This window comes from Ylistrum balloti, unplaced genomic scaffold, assembly GCF_031769215.1.
Source record: "Ylistrum balloti isolate Yb309-2 unplaced genomic scaffold, AGI_CSIRO_Ybal_v1 Utg369758, whole genome shotgun sequence".
NCBI lineage: Eukaryota > Metazoa > Mollusca > Bivalvia > Pectinida > Pectinidae > Ylistrum > Ylistrum balloti.
This window is the reverse complement of record NW_026781958.1, coordinates 2217431-2237197: the sequence shown is the minus strand read 5'-3', so window position 1 is coordinate 2237197 and position 19767 is coordinate 2217431. Positions and strand designations below refer to the sequence as shown.

The 19767-nt window shown below is 34.8% G+C and overlaps 1 protein-coding gene across 1 annotated transcript in view; it reads left to right on the top strand.

Moving 5' to 3' along the window:
* The first annotated feature begins 13667 nt into the window (after window positions 1-13667).
* Window positions 13668-19767, top strand: part of LOC132543584 (uncharacterized) — a 33592-nt gene continuing 27492 nt past the window's right edge. Inside the window, exons 1-3 of the mRNA XM_060207097.1 lie at window positions 13668-13686; window positions 16160-16303; window positions 16916-17158. Coding sequence (XP_060063080.1) covers window positions 16168-16303; window positions 16916-17158 — 379 coding nt within the window. The 5' untranslated portion in view covers window positions 13668-13686; window positions 16160-16167. The remainder of the gene's footprint in view (window positions 13687-16159; window positions 16304-16915; window positions 17159-19767) is intronic.

The window sequence follows — 19767 nt, the reverse complement described above, 5'->3', positions numbered from 1 at the left end:
GCTAATCAAACAAAACAAAACAAAAACAAGAAAAAAAAAAAAAAAAAAACCCAAAGAAATAAGCAAACGAAACAAAAAACCCAAAGAAAACTAAAAAAATTAAACAAAAAAAAAAAAAAAAATAGGATACAAACTGATAAGAATTAGGTTCGTAAAATGTCATCAGTATTCATCAGCCATAAATAGTCCATAAGCCAGAAGATCAGACCTAACTTGATAGTTTTGGACGTGAAAAACGTTCCATTATTCATTGTCGACGTCTGAAACTCACGAATTCCCCTCGCGGTCGACATGGTCTCTCAATACTGACAAAATGACAATGTCCAGTAAACATCCTTCTCCCTCCGGACAGCAGCACGTGAGCTCTGATAATTAACCACATTCTAGATATATACTTAATATTATGTAAATAGTTTTCTTTCTGAAGAACTGGACAGCAATATATTTTGATGGGTAGTTTGTAATAGGCCCACACGTAAAGCATCGCTGTTGAATAAAATGAACCACATAGTTTTTATCCCAGACGAGTAGGATTCACCAAAGTAATCATATAACATAGTTCCGTTCATAACTCTTCTTTGTGGTAGTCAATAAGTTAGTTGGTATGAAATATTGCAGATGGCGTCTATTTTACTGGTCAAGATAACGGAGAGGGTAGATGTATTATTTGTATTTGTATAAATATTGGAAAATATGGCAGTCATACGTCACATTGTCGAGGGTTCAAACCAAAAATGTAGCATATCCGCGTAATTCAGAACATATCAGCTAGCCTCATAATACCTCAAAATACATTAACATCTTTAAAAGTTGCTCAACCATTTTTACCCTTTAAACAGACAAAATTAACATAAACATACAAATATCCCATTTTTACAGTGCATGTCTAATTTATTTTTTAATGTCCTAGTTTGTTCTAAGTATATATCGTACGGTAACGTCCCCCATATGTGCTCTCTAACATAGCATAAAGACAACGTCTCATTAACCTCAAATATCACACGATCACACCTTCAAACTCAAATTACGAAAATAAAATAAAACAGTAACTCTCTTACACAAATCTCACATGCAGTAAATACAACCGAATCCTTTAATATTCTCAAAGCTGCGCGATAATATCCGCGAGTGGGGGAGGTAACTCTGTTATGTGTGGCCTTCATGTCCTTTAATGCTTTGACTATTGTTGACTGTTGTTCCTAATTAGACCATGAAGTATCGGATCATTGCCAAACGTAATATCACATTGCATGAGAGTCATCAATTCAATTTTTCTGTCGTCACGGTTGAGTTGGTGACTTTATTAAGAGGTCATACATAATTAATCGTTTTATCACCTGTACACCGTATTAGCTAGTGTATATACCTGTATGTTATTACGTCCTGAGTGATTCAAAAACATCTGGTACGATTTTCCCAAGTCAGTCACTGAAACTTACACATATACAGATCATCAAAAATGATTTTTTTCAGTATATATACATTCCGAATTCTTAGTAAATGTTATAATCACTGTCTCTTTTACACGATCACACGTTTATTAAGAAATATCCCGTACATTGATTGTTTCCTCGCGGAGCTACAGGTATTATTTTACTGTCAACAACCAGCTCACAAATAACTGAAAAACAGCGAAATATACGTGAAGAAAACAAGTGCAAAGATAGAGGAAAAGCTGACAACATATGATCTAATGACGCTCCGACAACAATAACAAAGACCGGAAGTTTTACACAATGATGGTGTTCTGACAGATAACTTTATGAATTCCACATCATTGTAATTGTTTTTGTTTTCTGTTTTTAACGAATGTAATTTCATGCTTGGTTGATCGTCATTATGACAATAACGGTTTACAGTAGGTGAAATGTGTGTTGTATGTTAGAAGGTTAGTGATTGGCTTTAAGTTTCCGAAACTACCGATCTACCACCCTTCTGGAAATCATTGTTACACCATCCTTGTCTATTCAGATCAAAGTGTTTTATGATAATTTCGTTTCAAATATCCATTGAAATCGATATTGCGTTCCGATTTTTCCATTGGGTTTGTGGAATTCACTAGAATGAACGTATATATCTTGCCTGTTTGTGTATTATATATTTTGTCCCTCTGTGTTGAGGTTGTGGTATATCTTGAAGTGCTATATTCTGATGTTTTGGTATATTTTATTCGATCGTCTAACGCTGTGGTATATTTTGTCCTTGTGCATTGACAATGTGGTGTATTCTACAGCTCTGTTCTGACACTATGTTGGGTACATCTTAAAGCTATATGTTGTAGCGACGTTATAACACTGGTATATGTTGTCCTTGTGTAAGGTCTATACTTTGTTCCTCTAAGTGACGTTGTGGTATAATTTATAAATTTGTGTAAACGTTCTTTTACAATTTTGTTGATGTGTGCTGACATTATTGAAGGACTTGTTGATGTTTGTTGACGTTGTTGAAGGACTTGTTGATGTTTGTTGACGTTGTTGAAGGACTTGTTGATGTTTGTTGACGTTGTTGAAGGACTTGTTGATGTTTGTTGACGTTGTTGAAGGACTTGTTGATGTTTGTTGACGTTGTTGAAGGACTTGTTGATGTTTGTTGACGTTGTTGAAGGACTTGTTGATGTTTGTTGACGTTGTTGAAGGACTTGTTGATGTTTGTTGACGTTGTTGAAGGACTTGTTGATGTTTGGTGACGTTGTTGAAGGACTTGTTGATGTTTGTTGACGTTGTTGAAGGACTTGTTGATGTTTGTTGACGTTGTTGAAGGACTTGTTGATGTTTGTTGACGTTGTTGAAGGACTTGTTGATGTTTGTTGACGTTGTTGAAGGACTTGTTGATGTTTGTTGACGTTGTTGAAGGACTTGTTGATGTTTGTTGACGTTGTTGAAGGACTTGTTGATGTTTGTTGACGTTGTTGAAGGACTTGTTGATGTTTGTTGACGTTGTTGAAGGACTTGTTGATGTTTGTTGACGTTGTTGAAGGACTTGTTGATGTTTGTTGACGTTGTTGAAGGACTTGTTGATGTTTGTTGACGTTGTTGAAGGACTTGTTGATGTTTGTTGACGTTGTTGAAGGACTTGTTGATGTTTGTTGACGTTGTTGAAGGACTTGTTGATGTTTGTTGACGTTGTTGAAGGACTTGTTGATGTTTGTTGACGTTGTTGAAGGACTTGTTGATGTTTGTTGACGTTGTTGAAGGACTTGTTGATGTTTGTTGACGTTGTTGAAGGACTTGTTGATGTTTGTTGACGTTGTTGAAGGACTTGTTGATGTTTGTTGACGTTGTTGAAGGACTTGTTGATGTTTGTTGACGTTGTTGAAGGACTTGTTGATGTTTGTTGACGTTGTTGAAGGACTTGTTGATGTTTGTTGACGTTGTTGAAGGACTTGTTGATGTTTGTTGACGTTGTTGAAGGACTTGTTGATGTTTGTTGACGTTGTTGAAGGACTTGTTGATGTGTGCTGACATTATTGAAGGACCTGTTGATGTTTGTTGACGTTGTTGAAGGACTTGTTGATGTTTGTTTGACGTTGTTGAAGGACTTGTTGATGTTTGTTGACGTTGTTGAAGGACTTGTTTATGTGTGCTTGTTGAAGGACTTGTTGATGTTTGTTGACGTTGTTGAAGGACTTGTTGATGTTTGTTGACGTTGTTGAAGGACTTGTTGATGTGTGCTGACGTTGTTGAAGGACTTGTTGATGTTTGTTGACGTTGTTGAAGGACTTGTTGATGTTTGTTGACGTTGTTGAAGGACTTGTTGATGTTTGTTGACGTTGTTGAAGGACTTGTTGATGTGTGTTGACGCTGTTGAAGGACTTGTTGATGTTTGTTGACGTTGTTGAAGGACTTGTTGATGTTTGTTGACGTTGTTGAAGGACTTGTTGATGTGTGTCGACATTATTGAAGGACTTGTCGTGTGTTGACGTTGTACAAGGACTTGTTGAAGTGTGTTGATGTTGTTGAAGGACTTGTTGATGTTTGTCGACATGTTTGTTGACGTTGTGAAGGACTTGTTGATGTGTTGACATTGTTGAAGGACTTGTTGATGTTTGTTGACGTTGTTGATGTTGTTGAAGGACTTGTTGGTGTTTGTTGACGTTGTTGAAGGACTTGTTGATGTTTGTTGACGGTGATGAAGGACTTGTTGATGTTTGTTGACGTTGTTGAAGGACTTGTTGATGTGTGTTGACATTGTTAATGACTTGTTGATGTTGTTGACGTTGTTGAAGGACTTGTTGATTGTTGAAGGACTTGTTGATGTTTGGTGACGTTGTTGAAGGACTTGTTGATGTTTGTTGACGTTGTTGAAGGACTTGTTGATGTGTGCTGACATTATTGAAGGACCTGTTGATGTTTGTTGACGTTGTTGAAGGACTTGTTGATGTTTGTTGACGTTGTTGAAGGACTTGTTGATGTTTGTTGACGTTGTTGAAGGACTTGTTGATGTTTGTTGACGTTGTTGAAGGACTTGTTGTTGTTTGTTGACGTTGTTGAAGGACTTGTTGATGTTTGTTGACGTTGTTGAAGGACTTGTTGATGTTTGGTGACGTTGTTGAAGGACTTGTTGATGTTTGTGTCGACATTGTTGAAGGACTTGTTGATGTGTGCTGACTTTTTTGAAGGACTTGTTGATGTTTTTCGACATTTTTGAAGGACTTGTCGATGTGTGCTGACATTATTGACAAGGACCTGTTGATGTTTGGTGACGTTGTTGAAGGACTTGTTGATGTTTGTTGACGTTGTTGAAGGACTTGTTGAATTTGTTGACTTTTGGATGTGTGTTGACATTGTTGATGGAAGGACTTGTTGATGTGTGTTGACGTTGTTGAAGGACGTTGTTGTCGTGTGTTGACGTTGTTGAAGGACTTGTTGAAGTGTGTTGATGTTGTTGAAGGACTTGTTGATGTTTGTTGCTGACATTGTTGAATGACTTGTCGTGTGTTGACGTTGTTGAAGGACTTGTTGATGTTTGTTGACATTGTTGAAGGACTAGTTGATGTTTGTTGACGGTGATGAAGGACTTGTTGATGTTTGTTGACGTTGTTGAAGGACTTGTTGATGTGTGTTGACGTTGTTTAAGTACTTGCTGATGTTTGTTGACGTTGTTGAAGGACTTGTTGTCGTGTGTCGACATTGTATAATGACTTGTTGATGTGTGTTGACATTGTTGAAGAACTTGTTGATGTGTGCTGATGTTGTTGAAGGACTTGTTGATGTTTGTTGACGTGTTTGTGTCGACATTGTTGAATGACTTGTTGATGTTGTTGACATTGGTGAAGAACTTGTTGATGTGTGCTGATGTTGTTGAAGGACTTGTTGACGTTTGTTGACGTTGTTGATGTTGTTGAAGGACTTGTTGGTGTTTGTTGACGTTGTTGATGTTTGTTGACGTTGTTGAAGGACTTGTTGATGTTTGTTGACGTTGTTGAAGGACTTGTTGTCGTGTGTCGACATTGTATAATGACTTGTTGATGCGTGTCGACATTGTTGAAGAACTTGTTGATGTGTGCTGATGTTGTTGAAGGACTTGTTGATGTTTGTCGACATTTGTGAAAGGCTTGTCGTGTGTTGACGTTGTAACAGGACTTGTTGAAGTGTGTTGATGTTGTTGAAGGACTTGTTGATGTTTGTCGACATTTTGGAATTACTTTTGGATGTGTGTTGACATTATGGAAGGACTTGTTGATGTGTGTCGACATTATTGAAGGACTTGTCGTGTGTTGACGTTGTACAAGGACTTGTTGAAGTGTGTTGATGTTGTTGAAGGACTTGTTGATGTTTGTCGACATAATGGAATGACTTGTCGTGTGTTGACGTTGTTGAAGGACTTGTTGATGTTTGTTGACATTGTTGAAGGACTTGTTGATGTTTGTTGACGTTGTTGATGTTGTTGAAGGACTTGTTGGTGTTTGTTGACGTTGTTGATGTTTGTTGACGTTGTTGAAGTACTTGCTGTTGTTTGTTGACGTTGTTGAAGGACTTGTTGATGTTTGTTGACGTTGTTGAAGGACTTGTTGTCGTGTGTCGACATTGTATAATGACTTGTTGATGCGTGTCGACATTGTTGAAAGACTTGTCGTGTGTTGACGTTGTAACATGACTTGTTGAAGTGTGTTGATGTTGTTGAAGGACTTGTTGATGTTTGTCGACATTTTGGAATGACTTTTGGATGTGTGTTGACATTATGTAAGGACTTGTTGATGTGTGTGACATTGTTGAAGGACTTGTTGTGTGTTGACGTTGTACAAGGACTTGTTGAAGTGTGTTGTGTTGTTGAAGGACTTGTTGATGTGTGTTGACATAATGGAATGACTTGTTGAAGTGTGTTGACGTTGTTGAAGGACTTGTTGATGTTTTGTTGATGTTGTTGAAGGACTTGTGGAATGACTTGTTGTGTGTTGACGTTGTTGAAGGACTTGTTGATGTTTGTTGACATTGTTGAAGGACTAGTTGATGTTTGTTGACGGTGATGAAGGACTTGTTGATGTTTGTTGACGTTGTTGAAGGACTTGTTGATGTGTGTTGACGTTGTTTAAGTACTTGCTGATGTTTGTTGACGTTGTTGAAGGACTTGTTGTCGTGTGTCGACATTGTATAATGACTTGTTGATGTGTGTTGACATTGTTGAAGAACTTGTTGATGTGTGCTGATGTTGTTGAAGGACTTGTTGTGGTTTGTCGACATTATGGAATGACTTTTTGATGCGTGTCGACATTGGTGAAGGACTTGTTGATGTTTGTTGACGTTGTTAAATTACTTGTTGATGTTTGTTGACGTTGTTGAAGGACTTGTTGATGTTTGTTGACGTTGTTGAAGGACTTGTTGATGTTTGTTGACGTTGTTGAAGGACCTGTTGATGTTTGTTGACGTTGTTGAAGGACTTGTTGATGTGTGTCGACATTGTATAATGATTTGTTGATGTTTGTTGACGTTGTTGAAGAACTTGTTGATGTGTGTTGACGTTGTTGAAGGACCTGTTGATGTTTGTTGACGTTGTTGAAGAATTTGTTGATGTTTGTTGACGTTGTTGAAGAACTTGTTGATGTGTGTTGACGTTGTTGAAGGACTTGTTGATGTGTGTTGACGTTGTTGAAGGACTTGTTGGTGTGTATTATGCAGATCTGTATGAATTCAGTGTTCCAGTGTTATATTTTGGATCCAGTGTTATATTTTGTAGCTGTGATCTGAAGTCATGGGATATTGTTGTTGTTTGGTGTCGCTATGGTGTAGTATACAGGACTGTATGGATCCAGTATTTTGTAGCTGTGACTGGATGCGATCTTACCTTTGTTTACATTTCAAGTAAAATAATACAACAAAAGAGAGAAAAGATTGACTTTGAATTACATGCCACACTTGCCATTAAAACCGAATAAAACATGTTTGCTATAGCACAGTGACAGACTATCTGTATACATAGGTATTCAGCCACAGTAAAATTTATCATCAATGTGGAACACATTACATAGATGACATATTATCAATTCATGCTTTCTACTTTCAGATCCTTTATGTAGTGAATACATTTTTGTTTCCGTTTTTAAAAAATACAAGTAAGATATATTGTATCGGTCAGTTTTTCTTTCGTTCTCATGGACGTTGTTACTTCCGGTCCGTCGCTTCTTGTCTTGTTACGTAACACTTTAAGTGTCATAATGAATATGACACAATTTGCTGGACCGCATCACAAAGATCCACAATAGGACAATGATCAAATGTGTTGTATCTACATTTTCCATTTTTAAAAACTTTACAACGAAACAAAAAAAAGATTTTTATACTATCACAATGATACTATGTCTGGTAAGTTACAACTTGTTTAAAACCATGACGGACAATAATTTCCAATATTAATACTAATTCTTATTGTCATTTTAAAAGCATATAATTCTTTTATTTAGAGTGACAACGATTTCAACTTAAATGAACCCCCACGAAAATTTAGGGTTTCACAATACATAAACGTGTGTTTAATACCGCAGGTATCCTTATGTAATATATCTTTTAAACAATATCGTTTTAGAATGACGCAATGGTTGATAGCATAACACTTTAAGTCATATTCATTATGACATATGTTATCTATAGATAGATTTTAATATGTTCTTTTGTGTTTTTTTTTTTCAGAATTCATAAAAATGATGGTGCCCACGACATAGATGACATACACAAAGCATGATACATCCGGGAGAACATTCCATTGTGACGTCATGCCTATTCTAATCTATGTGTACAACTAATATAATATGGCATTTCTAATAACATGAAATAATACCTATCTTTCATAATAATCTTAATAAAGTTTAAATAATTGAAAACAAAACACAGACAAAGCACGTTCAATTATTTGATAATGCTACAATCATTACGATTCAATGTTACAATATCTGATGTACTTGACGTTAGAGAATTAGTGACGCGTTTGTACAATTTGTTCTATTTCAAGGCTAAGACTGAGTTATGTCAAAATTTAGATATCTATAACCATTCGAAGCTTATCATCATTAGGAACATACAAGGACGTGGTATGTTCGTTTTTTTTGGCGCAAAATCCCTTCCTCGAATAAGTTAAAAGATATGATAGAATTATCTTACAATAATTTTTTATACTACTAACCCAAGTAACCATTATATAATATGATCTTTCTCCTAAGAACGGATTATTGTTCTTAGATAAAAATCTTTCCTTATTAGTCCAAAATCGATACATTACTTTAGTCAGTATCTTTCCTTTCGACAAGTATTGTTGAAAGTGGCTTTAGCTGTTGCCACAAAATTGAACATTGAACAATTACTTTCTGTCTATTCTTCGTAATATTGAAGCGACCACAGGAAATATTACAACAAAAGCTTAAGTCCGATATAGCGTTACAGGTTTTTGTTCTGTATCAACTAAGGGTTTAATGGCGGAAGAAAGGAAGCGGTTTATTCAACCCGAGAGATCAAGTTAGTTAGTCACTGACAGAGTTAGATATACCTACTGAATTATAGAAATCGACGAAATACATGCTAATGGTGTATTGGAAAATGAAGAAGTTGTTGTTTGTTACATTTATAGTATATATTGTTAAAAATTATCATCTTTCATTACATAAAACAAAATATGCTAGTAGAGATAAGAATAGATGCCTGCAGAAAACTTTCTATTTGCTGTCAAAAAAATATTTTGAAAATGTAATATATAGACAACGGAGAATATTTACATTTGTCTTTTAGATCTATCGAACTGTGAGGATGTATGGCCATTTAAGGCCTTGTTGTTGCTGATGGATACCTCACTGAATAACGCGTGAGGACCTCAAAATATATCCAGTGCGATTTGGGTCTATCATATGGTCAACGATACAGACCCGATAGCACGGCACATGGCAGTCTGTGTTCTCAGTTTTATAAGAAACACAAACTACCCCGAGTAGGGATAGATGCACACAGCACGGACCTTCGTCGGAGTCGCTCCTCTGATGGAGTATCCCGACTCTCCTAATTCTGTTAATTTCGTAAATGACACCTCTCCTTACAAATGGCGGCTAACATTGGTTTTTTTTAAATCACCCATTAAGTTTATAGAATGAAATACCTACATGTCAGTATACACAGTAAACACTGGTGAATTCCATCTATCTTTTGGTTCTCAATACAAATACATGCAAATAAATAATTTGTATAAAGAATTGATTTGCAAACGAAATATGGTGCCCGTGAACATGAAGTGTTTCACATTGAACACTCACATTATTTGGTTAACCAGGCATTGCAGTGCTAGTTTGTCATCTTCAATGTTAACGATAATTGAATCCGTCCTGACAGTATTTATATGTAGTTCAAAGACTGGTTTAAAATGCATTAATTATTTGAATAGTTTCTATAAGCAGTACTAGGTCTGATATATTACACGGCTGAGTACATGTCCCTGTGATTATACATTGAATACTACCGAGTGTTGTTACTATTGTGGTGTGTGGGAACTGGTCTCACAAATCATTTGTATATCTGTGTTTACATTAACCATTAACATGGTAAGGGTTTTATAATTCATTCGTTCCAATTCATACATGGAGTAATTTCCTTTATACCTTGTACAAATAGGAAATAAATACTAAAACCTATCGTGTTGTGATATGTTATTATTTTATATATCGTCAAACATACCCTTGGCATGCAAGAAAAATGTGTTGAGTAGTTGTTATTCCGGCTGGGAGAATACCTCATACAATCACACTACAGCGTCAATCGTGCTATAACGATGAACTAATTTGTGATATTAAAAATATTTTATATCCAGTTTACATTTCGCCTTTTAATTATAATACAATATAAAAAGACATATTAACACAGGATGCAAAGGAATAGCATGGAAAGTAGAATTACAGACATTATTATAAAAGCACCCGGGCGATAATACGCATGGCAAAGGTGATGAAGAGAAAAGTAGGGCAACAGGGAATGTTATGTTACACCACTCAATACTCAATTTCAAAATAAAAGCGTAAAGACAAAAAAGGCACAATATAGAGGGTTATCATGATCTTCCACCATGTGTTCACCGAGATTTCTAGAAGAATGAAGTAATATTTAAAAAACAGTTAAGAAGACACTTCTTAATCTTAGTATAATAAACATCATCCAGGATACTACTCCAAATTGTTTTTGTTTTGTCTTTGTCTTCTTGTATATGTATTTTTGCATGGGTTGCCGCGCAATCGTCTTTTTTGGGTCAAATTTTTCAAGTTTCATCGATTCTGGACATCAATTAAGATTCTGTTCTCATATCAGTGTTCTTATAATGCTTTCATGCAAATTGATACGTTTTGTCGGAACTCGTATCTATCTGGAAGCTATGTATTCAGGATATACGCCGTGTTATGGGACTGCGGATACAGACAACACATTGAAGGCTAATAATGACCCAACAGTCGCTGTATATATTATATTCTAGAGTGGTTTGATCAATATATCGCTCTTTCCGAATACTCAAAGGATTTTAGTCAAGGTATTGTCAAGTCGCGGTCTAAAAACCCGATGTCGATTGATTCCGCTTCAGGTGTGTTTGCCGTACATCGATCTGCGATACAGCTACATATCTACCACCGAGGGCATTTCTATCTAAAATCTTCTTACACGTCACTTATCACACAAACTGTGTAAAATAAGCCAAAAAACAATCGTATGTAAAGCAATGGCGCCAGCTTTATATTGCTTTATCAAAGCAATTTTGTGGTTAAATAATATGCTTGTTATGTTATATCAAATCCAAGAAATATATTTACTAAATTTAGTTTTATCAAAGGTCTCCTGAGGTTTGATATTCATTTGTTTATCTAATAGATATAAATACATTATGTACATATACCTATATATGTAAGGTTCTCTGTGACAGTTCAAGTCCTGTGTCGTCGATGCATTAACGATATTGCATGATCGGTATATTGGCCAGGTATGAATCGATAGCTCTGAATAACGGCACAACACCTCAGTACAGAACGACAATACACTTTGGAGTACGTCCCCTCCTCGTATCAAACATCGGTCACCTGAAACAATGAGCAGGTCATCAAACACGACACTAAAACCAGATACCTCTCTTTAAATTTGTCATGCGGAAAGGTTCATTGTGGAAATAGAAGGATTCGTCGTGTTTCTTGTCAGACAAATATATATCAGCAGCCATTTTGAATTGGGATAAATTTGTCAAAGATAAACAAATACCTGGTTGCCGACTGGTTGGATATTTCACCTGTCCTCAGTAGTGTGTATACGGCTGCTGAAACACAACATATCATGGCGGTAAGTATATAACATGTACATTCATGATTTCTAATTATAGCTATATAAATCATTGTAAATTTACCAAACATAACTAAACCGTACAGATCTCAACGAAGGCTGTTTGTTTTTTACAGTCATCAACTTAACTATTTGTCAATTTCTTTCAATGACCATTTTATCGTGTAGATACAACATTGCATGTCATATGTGTATATACTAGTACAATCGACAGACATATATATGGCTTACTCTAGAAGTAATTTAAACACAGTTGTTATTTTTATTATCAGTCAAATTCTATCTTGCAAAATTTATTATTACAAAAGCTGTTGTACATGAATATGAATCTTTCATTTCTACGTTTATTTCTGATGGCAAGAAGATAGTTCTATGAATGGGAATGATTATCAATAGATAGGACATTGGAAATTTTAAACATATGATTAAGTTTTTATTTACTGTCAAAACGTTTCTTACTTAAATGAGAATTATATTCAATCCAACTTATTGATTCAGACTTTACAGTGAATAATGTATGTAAGTTGGAAGGCAATTATATTAATGTATATGCTTTTACACATATAGATTTTACTTTGTACATTTAAACCAGGGTTGCAAAAATCGTTTTAAAAATCAATAGTTTCAGGAGTCCACTTATAACCATACCGTATTTCAGGACATTCTTCTTTATCTCTCCGTAAAGTATTGTGTACCTGGCAGAGGATGTAAGTAATGATATGTAAACCATATAAAAGTGTAGGTAATCACCTTTCATCAAATGATGAGGACGATGTTGTTTACCATTACAGCTTACAGCAGAACAGCAAAAGGTATTTTATCCAGCATTGTTTGTTTGTTGGAGACAACACATCAAATCATGAGACATTTCCACTCTAAACCACCATCTCATTATTTCACATGGATGCAAACTTTATCATTGTGTTGTGTGTTTTCTTTTTTGAAGATACAGCATGTTTTTTTTTTCAATCGCCTCAGAACCTAGATTATTTAATACAGTCTGGAGGAAGATAACGTAGAGAATTACCGCGGAAATGATTTTAAATTATTCAACCACAGACGTCAGTCATTATGTCAATAAAACTATTAATGATATCGGTGGGGAAATCACTGCAACACTTAAAGAGATGACGTTACAAATTATGACAAATATGAAAGATGTCAATCAATCAATCCATCAATCGATCGATCAATCAATCAATTAGTAAGTCAGCTTTTGGTCTATGGACAAGTGAATCGGTCTATGTTGTCATGTATTATTACATATATATATCTAATGAAAAGTAGTTTTTTAACAAAATGTTTGTCTGTAGTCAGTTAATTTGTTATGTTTTTGAAGATGCAGTGCAAAACGTGTTTTTTTCAATTAGCGTTCAAATGAGAATGTCGAAATGGTGTAATAACATCGGTCGTGTGTGTATTCATGTATATTTTACGTTTTTCGTTTGCTTGAGTGAAACGGGTGTAGTGAATACAAATGTACTTTTCGTTAGGTCATGCATAAACTTCACCAAGTTACAAATACTTTTGTTTCTAAATTACATTAGCTATAAGCTTTAAAGATGAGATCCACGGATGTGGGTTATATCAACACTATTTATACAACTGATACATGTTGTTTGAGCAAGTAATTATCTTATCAATTAAATGTTTGCTAATTTCTATGTGTTTGCATTCTGTGTACTTGTATAATAATAATCTATTTAGGGAAGTGGTATGTTTTGAATTAAAGATTACCAACACTTGAAATGCATTCTTTGAACGTTTCCAATTATAATCAACACACTGATAGCTGTTCATGATATGTTTATGCCAAGTAATTGTCATTTATAAATAACATTTATAACCTATTATCTGCAGCTTATAGATGAGACCTTTGACGGACTTGCGGAGGAGCAGATTGAGGGTGAGTTAGAACAAATAAAAAAAATCAGAAATGTTTTATTCATGAGAAATACTCCAAAAGATATCTCATTGTATTTACGGTATTTAAGACTTTTCATCTGCTGTACAATACTAGATTTAGTTGTTTTGATTCATTATATTGTATGTAACGGTTTAATCTTGGCTTAATGTTGCTAATTGGTTACAGCGAACCTAGATGCCATATATCTCTCGTTACTAAGTCAAATCCTTTTATGCTATGCCCTTGTGAAAACTTGATATGACAGAATTAAAAACAAAAATATGATACGCAGATATTGTATTGATATACCAAGTTGTTAAACTTTGATACCAAACCCCTAATACCCAAAGTTCACTTTTGATATTCACCATAAAAATTGCAATACATCTTTATGATACTGACTTCATACTTTCGGTAAATCCTCATTTTACACCAAACCTTTTACACCAGACTACAGTGTTTTGTGCCGAAATTACAACACTTTGAATTGAATATTTAGTACACAAAGTTTATATAGCCGAAGGGTTTTTTTTCACTTGAATCTTTCTTCAGTTGTTAGTGGTTATCTTTATACATGTGTATGATATATATCTACATATTAAACGACTCTTTGACTCAGGTCTAGTAGGATTTTGATCACTGAAAACTTATCATGATAATATCTGAAAAATTTTCCCCTATGAGAATAGTAAGATATAGAGTTCTCGTGGTCTTCCTCGTCTACTGAAGAAATATTACGAGGCTGGTAAAAAATTCCCTATGCATATGAATTCTTTAAAGTATAATCCATTGATACAGAAGCACATGGTGAACAATAGAACCACAGAACACATTGTAATCTCACAGATAAAAAGGCGTCCGTTAATTATTGTTAGAAAAATGCAGTAATGGATGTTTGTGTTAACGACTGCCATCCTTAGGGATGGTTATAAATTGATTAACTCTTCTTTGTACTTACTGGGTAATGTTATTTGTCTGGAAAGTCATAACCATACTGTTGGTATTCAAATATATTCTGCACCAGTGTGTAACGATGATGGTATGGATACTGGTGCAATATATTCCGAACACTTCTCTCTCGCCGATAAGCGCTATACAGTATTTCAATTTCATATCATATTTCTGATAAAAGTTACAAATATAATTGATATGTATCTTGTCGAAATGTTTGGCTTTGAAATTGATATTTTTCTAATATTTGAACGATTGATGTTACGACAATGATAATATCGATAGCGCAGGGTTTGTTACTGGGGATATATATCTCCACTGATAGTGACATATTCAAATTGTAAAGTTTTTCTTCTGAGTGTTCCTCTTTTTAAACAAATTTGCGTAACACAGTCACATTACTTTCTTTCTTTCTTTTCCTTTTATCCTTTCCTTCTTTCTCTCCTTATATTTCATATATCATGATTAGGTTAAACTTGTTCTCATTTGAGAACGTGACATTACTTACTTAGATTACAAAGATTTACATGGCGGGTGTCATCGGTGAAGCAGAAGACGCATTTGGCAATATATTAATTCAAGTTTAATTTTAAAGACATGAAATTCAAATGCGCAATTGACAACTATTACGCAAGGTAGCCTTGTTAGAGAGCTTTTAGGAAGCGACATGAATCACCCCGTTACATAATCACTTCTAATGACTGAAAGTTATTATAAATTAATATTACCCATGCTCTATTTAGAATATTTACGTTGAAATGACAGACTTCTTTAAATGTCTTTTGAACTGTTAAAATGGTATTCGTTCTACTTCCCTAGTTTGATTATTAACATATAAGTTACAAAGCTTGACCTTGATAAGATCATGTTTACGACTGTTGTCATTAAGGATTCTCTCACACAGTATAATAGGTGTTGTTTATCTTTCGGACACAGATCAGGTCATGTGACCGATATGCCATGGGTTGATTTAACGGCTACTGGATATTGGTAACACAATGAAAAGGCACAACAACTTAGACTGTTTTGGTGCGAGATTTAGGCATGCCTGCTGAAATTGTTTCACAATACTACAGTTCAGATTAGGTGGAAAGATGGCGCAAGTTTAAGTGTAGGATAACGGCATTGCTGTTCAACTTTCACTACAGCAAACCTTAATGGTAGATTGCATGTATAGACATATACAGTTAAACATCGTTGTCTTGAACTCTTAAAACGCAAAGACCCCGTTTATTTGAAGAATTTTGCCTATTCCAACCGCTTTTTGCCAAACATTAGATCTCACTTAACTTGAATAATCGAATATATGGAAGTTTTTCAACGGTCTCACCGACTTCGAAATAACAAAGTTCGGTTGTATATTAAAAATATAGATAGCTGATTTCTGGGTCTAGATATCTGAATGAAACATCAATAATTAGCTGTATTGTTTGGCCTCGATTATTATCCACTCTTTATGGTTTGACTAATGATGTTTCGTAGTCGACATTCTATATATATAGACAATATCTTTGATTTGTAGAGTACCGGATGGCGTTTCGTGTGTTCGATAAGGACGGAGATGGAACTGTATCTGCTACTGAATTGGGCACTGTAATGAGGTCCCTTGGGGAGAATCCAACAGAAGAGGAGCTGGAGGCACTGGTTCTAGAGGTTGACACTGATGGTAAAGGATTGTCTATTTCAATGTTGAGGAGTCCTGAAACGAATGTACGGGTCACCCAGATTAATGAGTCCAGGCTATGCTGTGATCAGTGTTATACTATCTGGTATGCTTTCGTCAGTTTATGGACGAAGGCATGTCTGCAATATAACATAGTACTATAGAGCATAGATGGAGATGATCACGTGTGGCTATAGACCGAATGCATGATATAAAACATTTAGTGTTTTAATGGCATAACCACATGACTGCTCAAGGACAGAGAGTGGTGTATAAAACATGTACATACATTCATCGTAAAGCCTACACGGAAGACACCAAAATAATCTTTTTTTTCTATATTAATTTCAAGAGGTTTTCTTCATGGATAAGAGAGATTTTACTCTTTGAATAAAGATTTGCGTCAATAGAATATTTAATGATAAATTATATTTTGTGGCGTTATAAATGAATAAAAAATAATCAATGTGGTTCCATCCTTTTCAGCTTCTGCTTCATTATTTTTCGTGATATCATTACAGTTACATACGGAATTATGAACAAGTCTATGATTCGACTTTTGCCAATAAAATATAATATAATAGTCCATTATGTTTTTCATTATCACACATACAGGTAATGGAACTATTGAGTTCGACGAATTTGTAAGGATGATGAAGAAGAAAGATGCAAACAAAGGGAGTCCGGAGGAAATATTCGAGGCGTTCCGAGTATTTGACCGCGAGGACAGGGGTTACATCACCGTTGATGAGCTACGTCACATTATGACAAATCTCGGTGACAAGCTCCCAGATGAAGAGGTTGATGAAATGATACAGCTTGCTGATATCGATGGTGACGGAACTGTTGAATACGAAGGTAAACAGATATAGACATCCCAATACTTTATGTATATATCGTATCTATTATATGTATTCATTAATCGGTGTTCAAAGATGTCGTTTACGCGAATGTTTATCATTGTGTTTATAAGTACAGAATATATACCCTGGTATAGATATGAATATTGCAAGAGCATCGTAAGTCGAATAAAGAAACTTGAATATGGAATCCCATCAAATATTTGACGAGCAAATATTGCTCCAACGTATTTTTAGATAAGAATGTGGATAATAGATACAGCGAAAATAAATTCAATGAGAAAAGTTATTTCACGAGTTTCGCGAAAATTACAACCTTTCTTGGAACGTTTGTTTTAAAACGCGGGAATATGAAGCATCCAAAAACATTTAACATTTGACAAAAAGATATACCTTGGACTGCATATGGTATATCGCATTTGTCATGATGTATATGACCATTTTGTCATAATTCTGTTTTATTCATTTCAGAATTTGTAAAAATGTTGGCCAATCCAGAAGGTGTGAAAATTGACGGCGAACAGCAGATAGAACAAGTGGCCTCATAGAGGAGCAATGTACTGTGTCATCAGAGAATGACATGGATGTAAGATAAATACAAAGTGCAAACTATTACTTCTATACCTCGGTGTTCAAATCAGCACAAATCATGGCTGCCTTAGCGTTGATATGCCACGTTTAATGGTATTTTAGTTATCAGACGGTCATATCAGGTAGCTTACTATTACAGATCAGATAGCTTGCTATTACATATCAGATAGCTTACTATTACAGATCAGATAGCTTGCTATTACATATCAGATAGCTTACTATTACAGATCAGATAGCTTGCTATTACATATCAGAAAGCTTATTATTACATATCAGATAGCTTACAATCACACCTCAGATAGCTTATTATTACATATCAGATAGCTTGCTATTACATATCAGAAAGCTTATTATTACATATCAGATAGCTTACAATCACACCTCAGATAGCTTATTATTACATATCAGATAGCTTGCTATTACATATCAGAAAGCTTATTATTACATATCTGATAGCTTACAATCACACCTCAGATAGCTTATTATTACAGATCAGCTTTATTATTATTATTACATATCAGATAGCTTACAATCACACCTCAGATAGCTTATTATTACAGATCAGATAGCTTACAATCACACCTCAGAAAGCTTATTATTACATATCAGATAGCTTACAATCACACCTCAGATAGCTTATTATTACAGATCAGATAGCTTGCTATTACATATCAGAAAGCTTATTATTACATATCAGATAGCTTACAATCACACCTCAGATAGCTTATTATTACATATCAGATAGCTTACAATCACACCTCAGATAGCTTATTATTACATATCAGATAGCTTACAATCACACCTCAGATAGCTTATTATTATATATCAGATAGCTTACAATCACACCTCAGATAGCTTATTATTACATATCAGATAGCTTACAATCACACCTCAGATAGCTTATTATTACATATCAGATAGCTTACAATCACACCTCAGATAGCTTATTATTACATATCAGATAGCTTACAATCACACCTCAGATAGCTTATTATTACATATCAGATAGCTTACAATCACACCTCAGATAGCTTATTATTACATATCAGATAGCTTACAATCACACCTCAGATAGCTTATTATTACATATCAGATAGCTTACAATCACACCTCAGATAGCTTATTATTACATATCGAAAAACTTACTATCACAGATCATAATGCTTGCTATTACATATCAGATAGCTTACTGTCACATATCAGATAGCCTACTCTCACAGATCAGATAGTTTACTGTCACATATCAGATAGCTTACTGTCACATATCAGATAGCTTACTGTCACATATCAGATAGCCTACTCTCACAGATCAGAATGCTTGCTATTACATATCAGATAGCTTACTGTCACATATCAGATAGCCTACTCTCACAGATCAGAATGCTTGCTATTACATATCAGAAAGCTTAATATCACATGCACTCTGATTTCCATCCATTGCCGTCTTGATTTCTAACCATGTAAACGGGTGTTCATACTATCATGAATACAAACACTGAACATGTGGTGTGGTTATAAAGGTAATTTTTTTCAACGTGACACGTAGAGGTCTTTTCAAAATTGCGTTGTGAAAAGCTTTAAGCAAATCGTTTAGGTGACGTTGACTATTGGAATGGTTATCGTTTATATTGATTATGGACAATGCACACAAAAGATCAGTGGTTGTCATGAAAAAGTTTAATTGATTAATGTTGACTACATTCTAGTATTTGAATTCCTGATTTTATTATTAGTTATAGCCGTAGCGTGGCCTGTTTAAATATTAACAAGATTACGCTTCATTAAATACCAATGTAAGCTACCACGAGGTGTATACTGGTTTCTGTTTGACGATCGGAATGATATCGTTCAACCAATAAGTCAGTCAACAAAAGGAAACCACACAATGAAGACAATAAATACCAATTTTTTCTTTTTTTTTTATTATTATTTTTTTTTTTTTCATTTTGGCCAATAATACAATAGGTATCCTTTGTCATATAACTTATTAGGACATAGACGTTTTCTTGGCAGAAC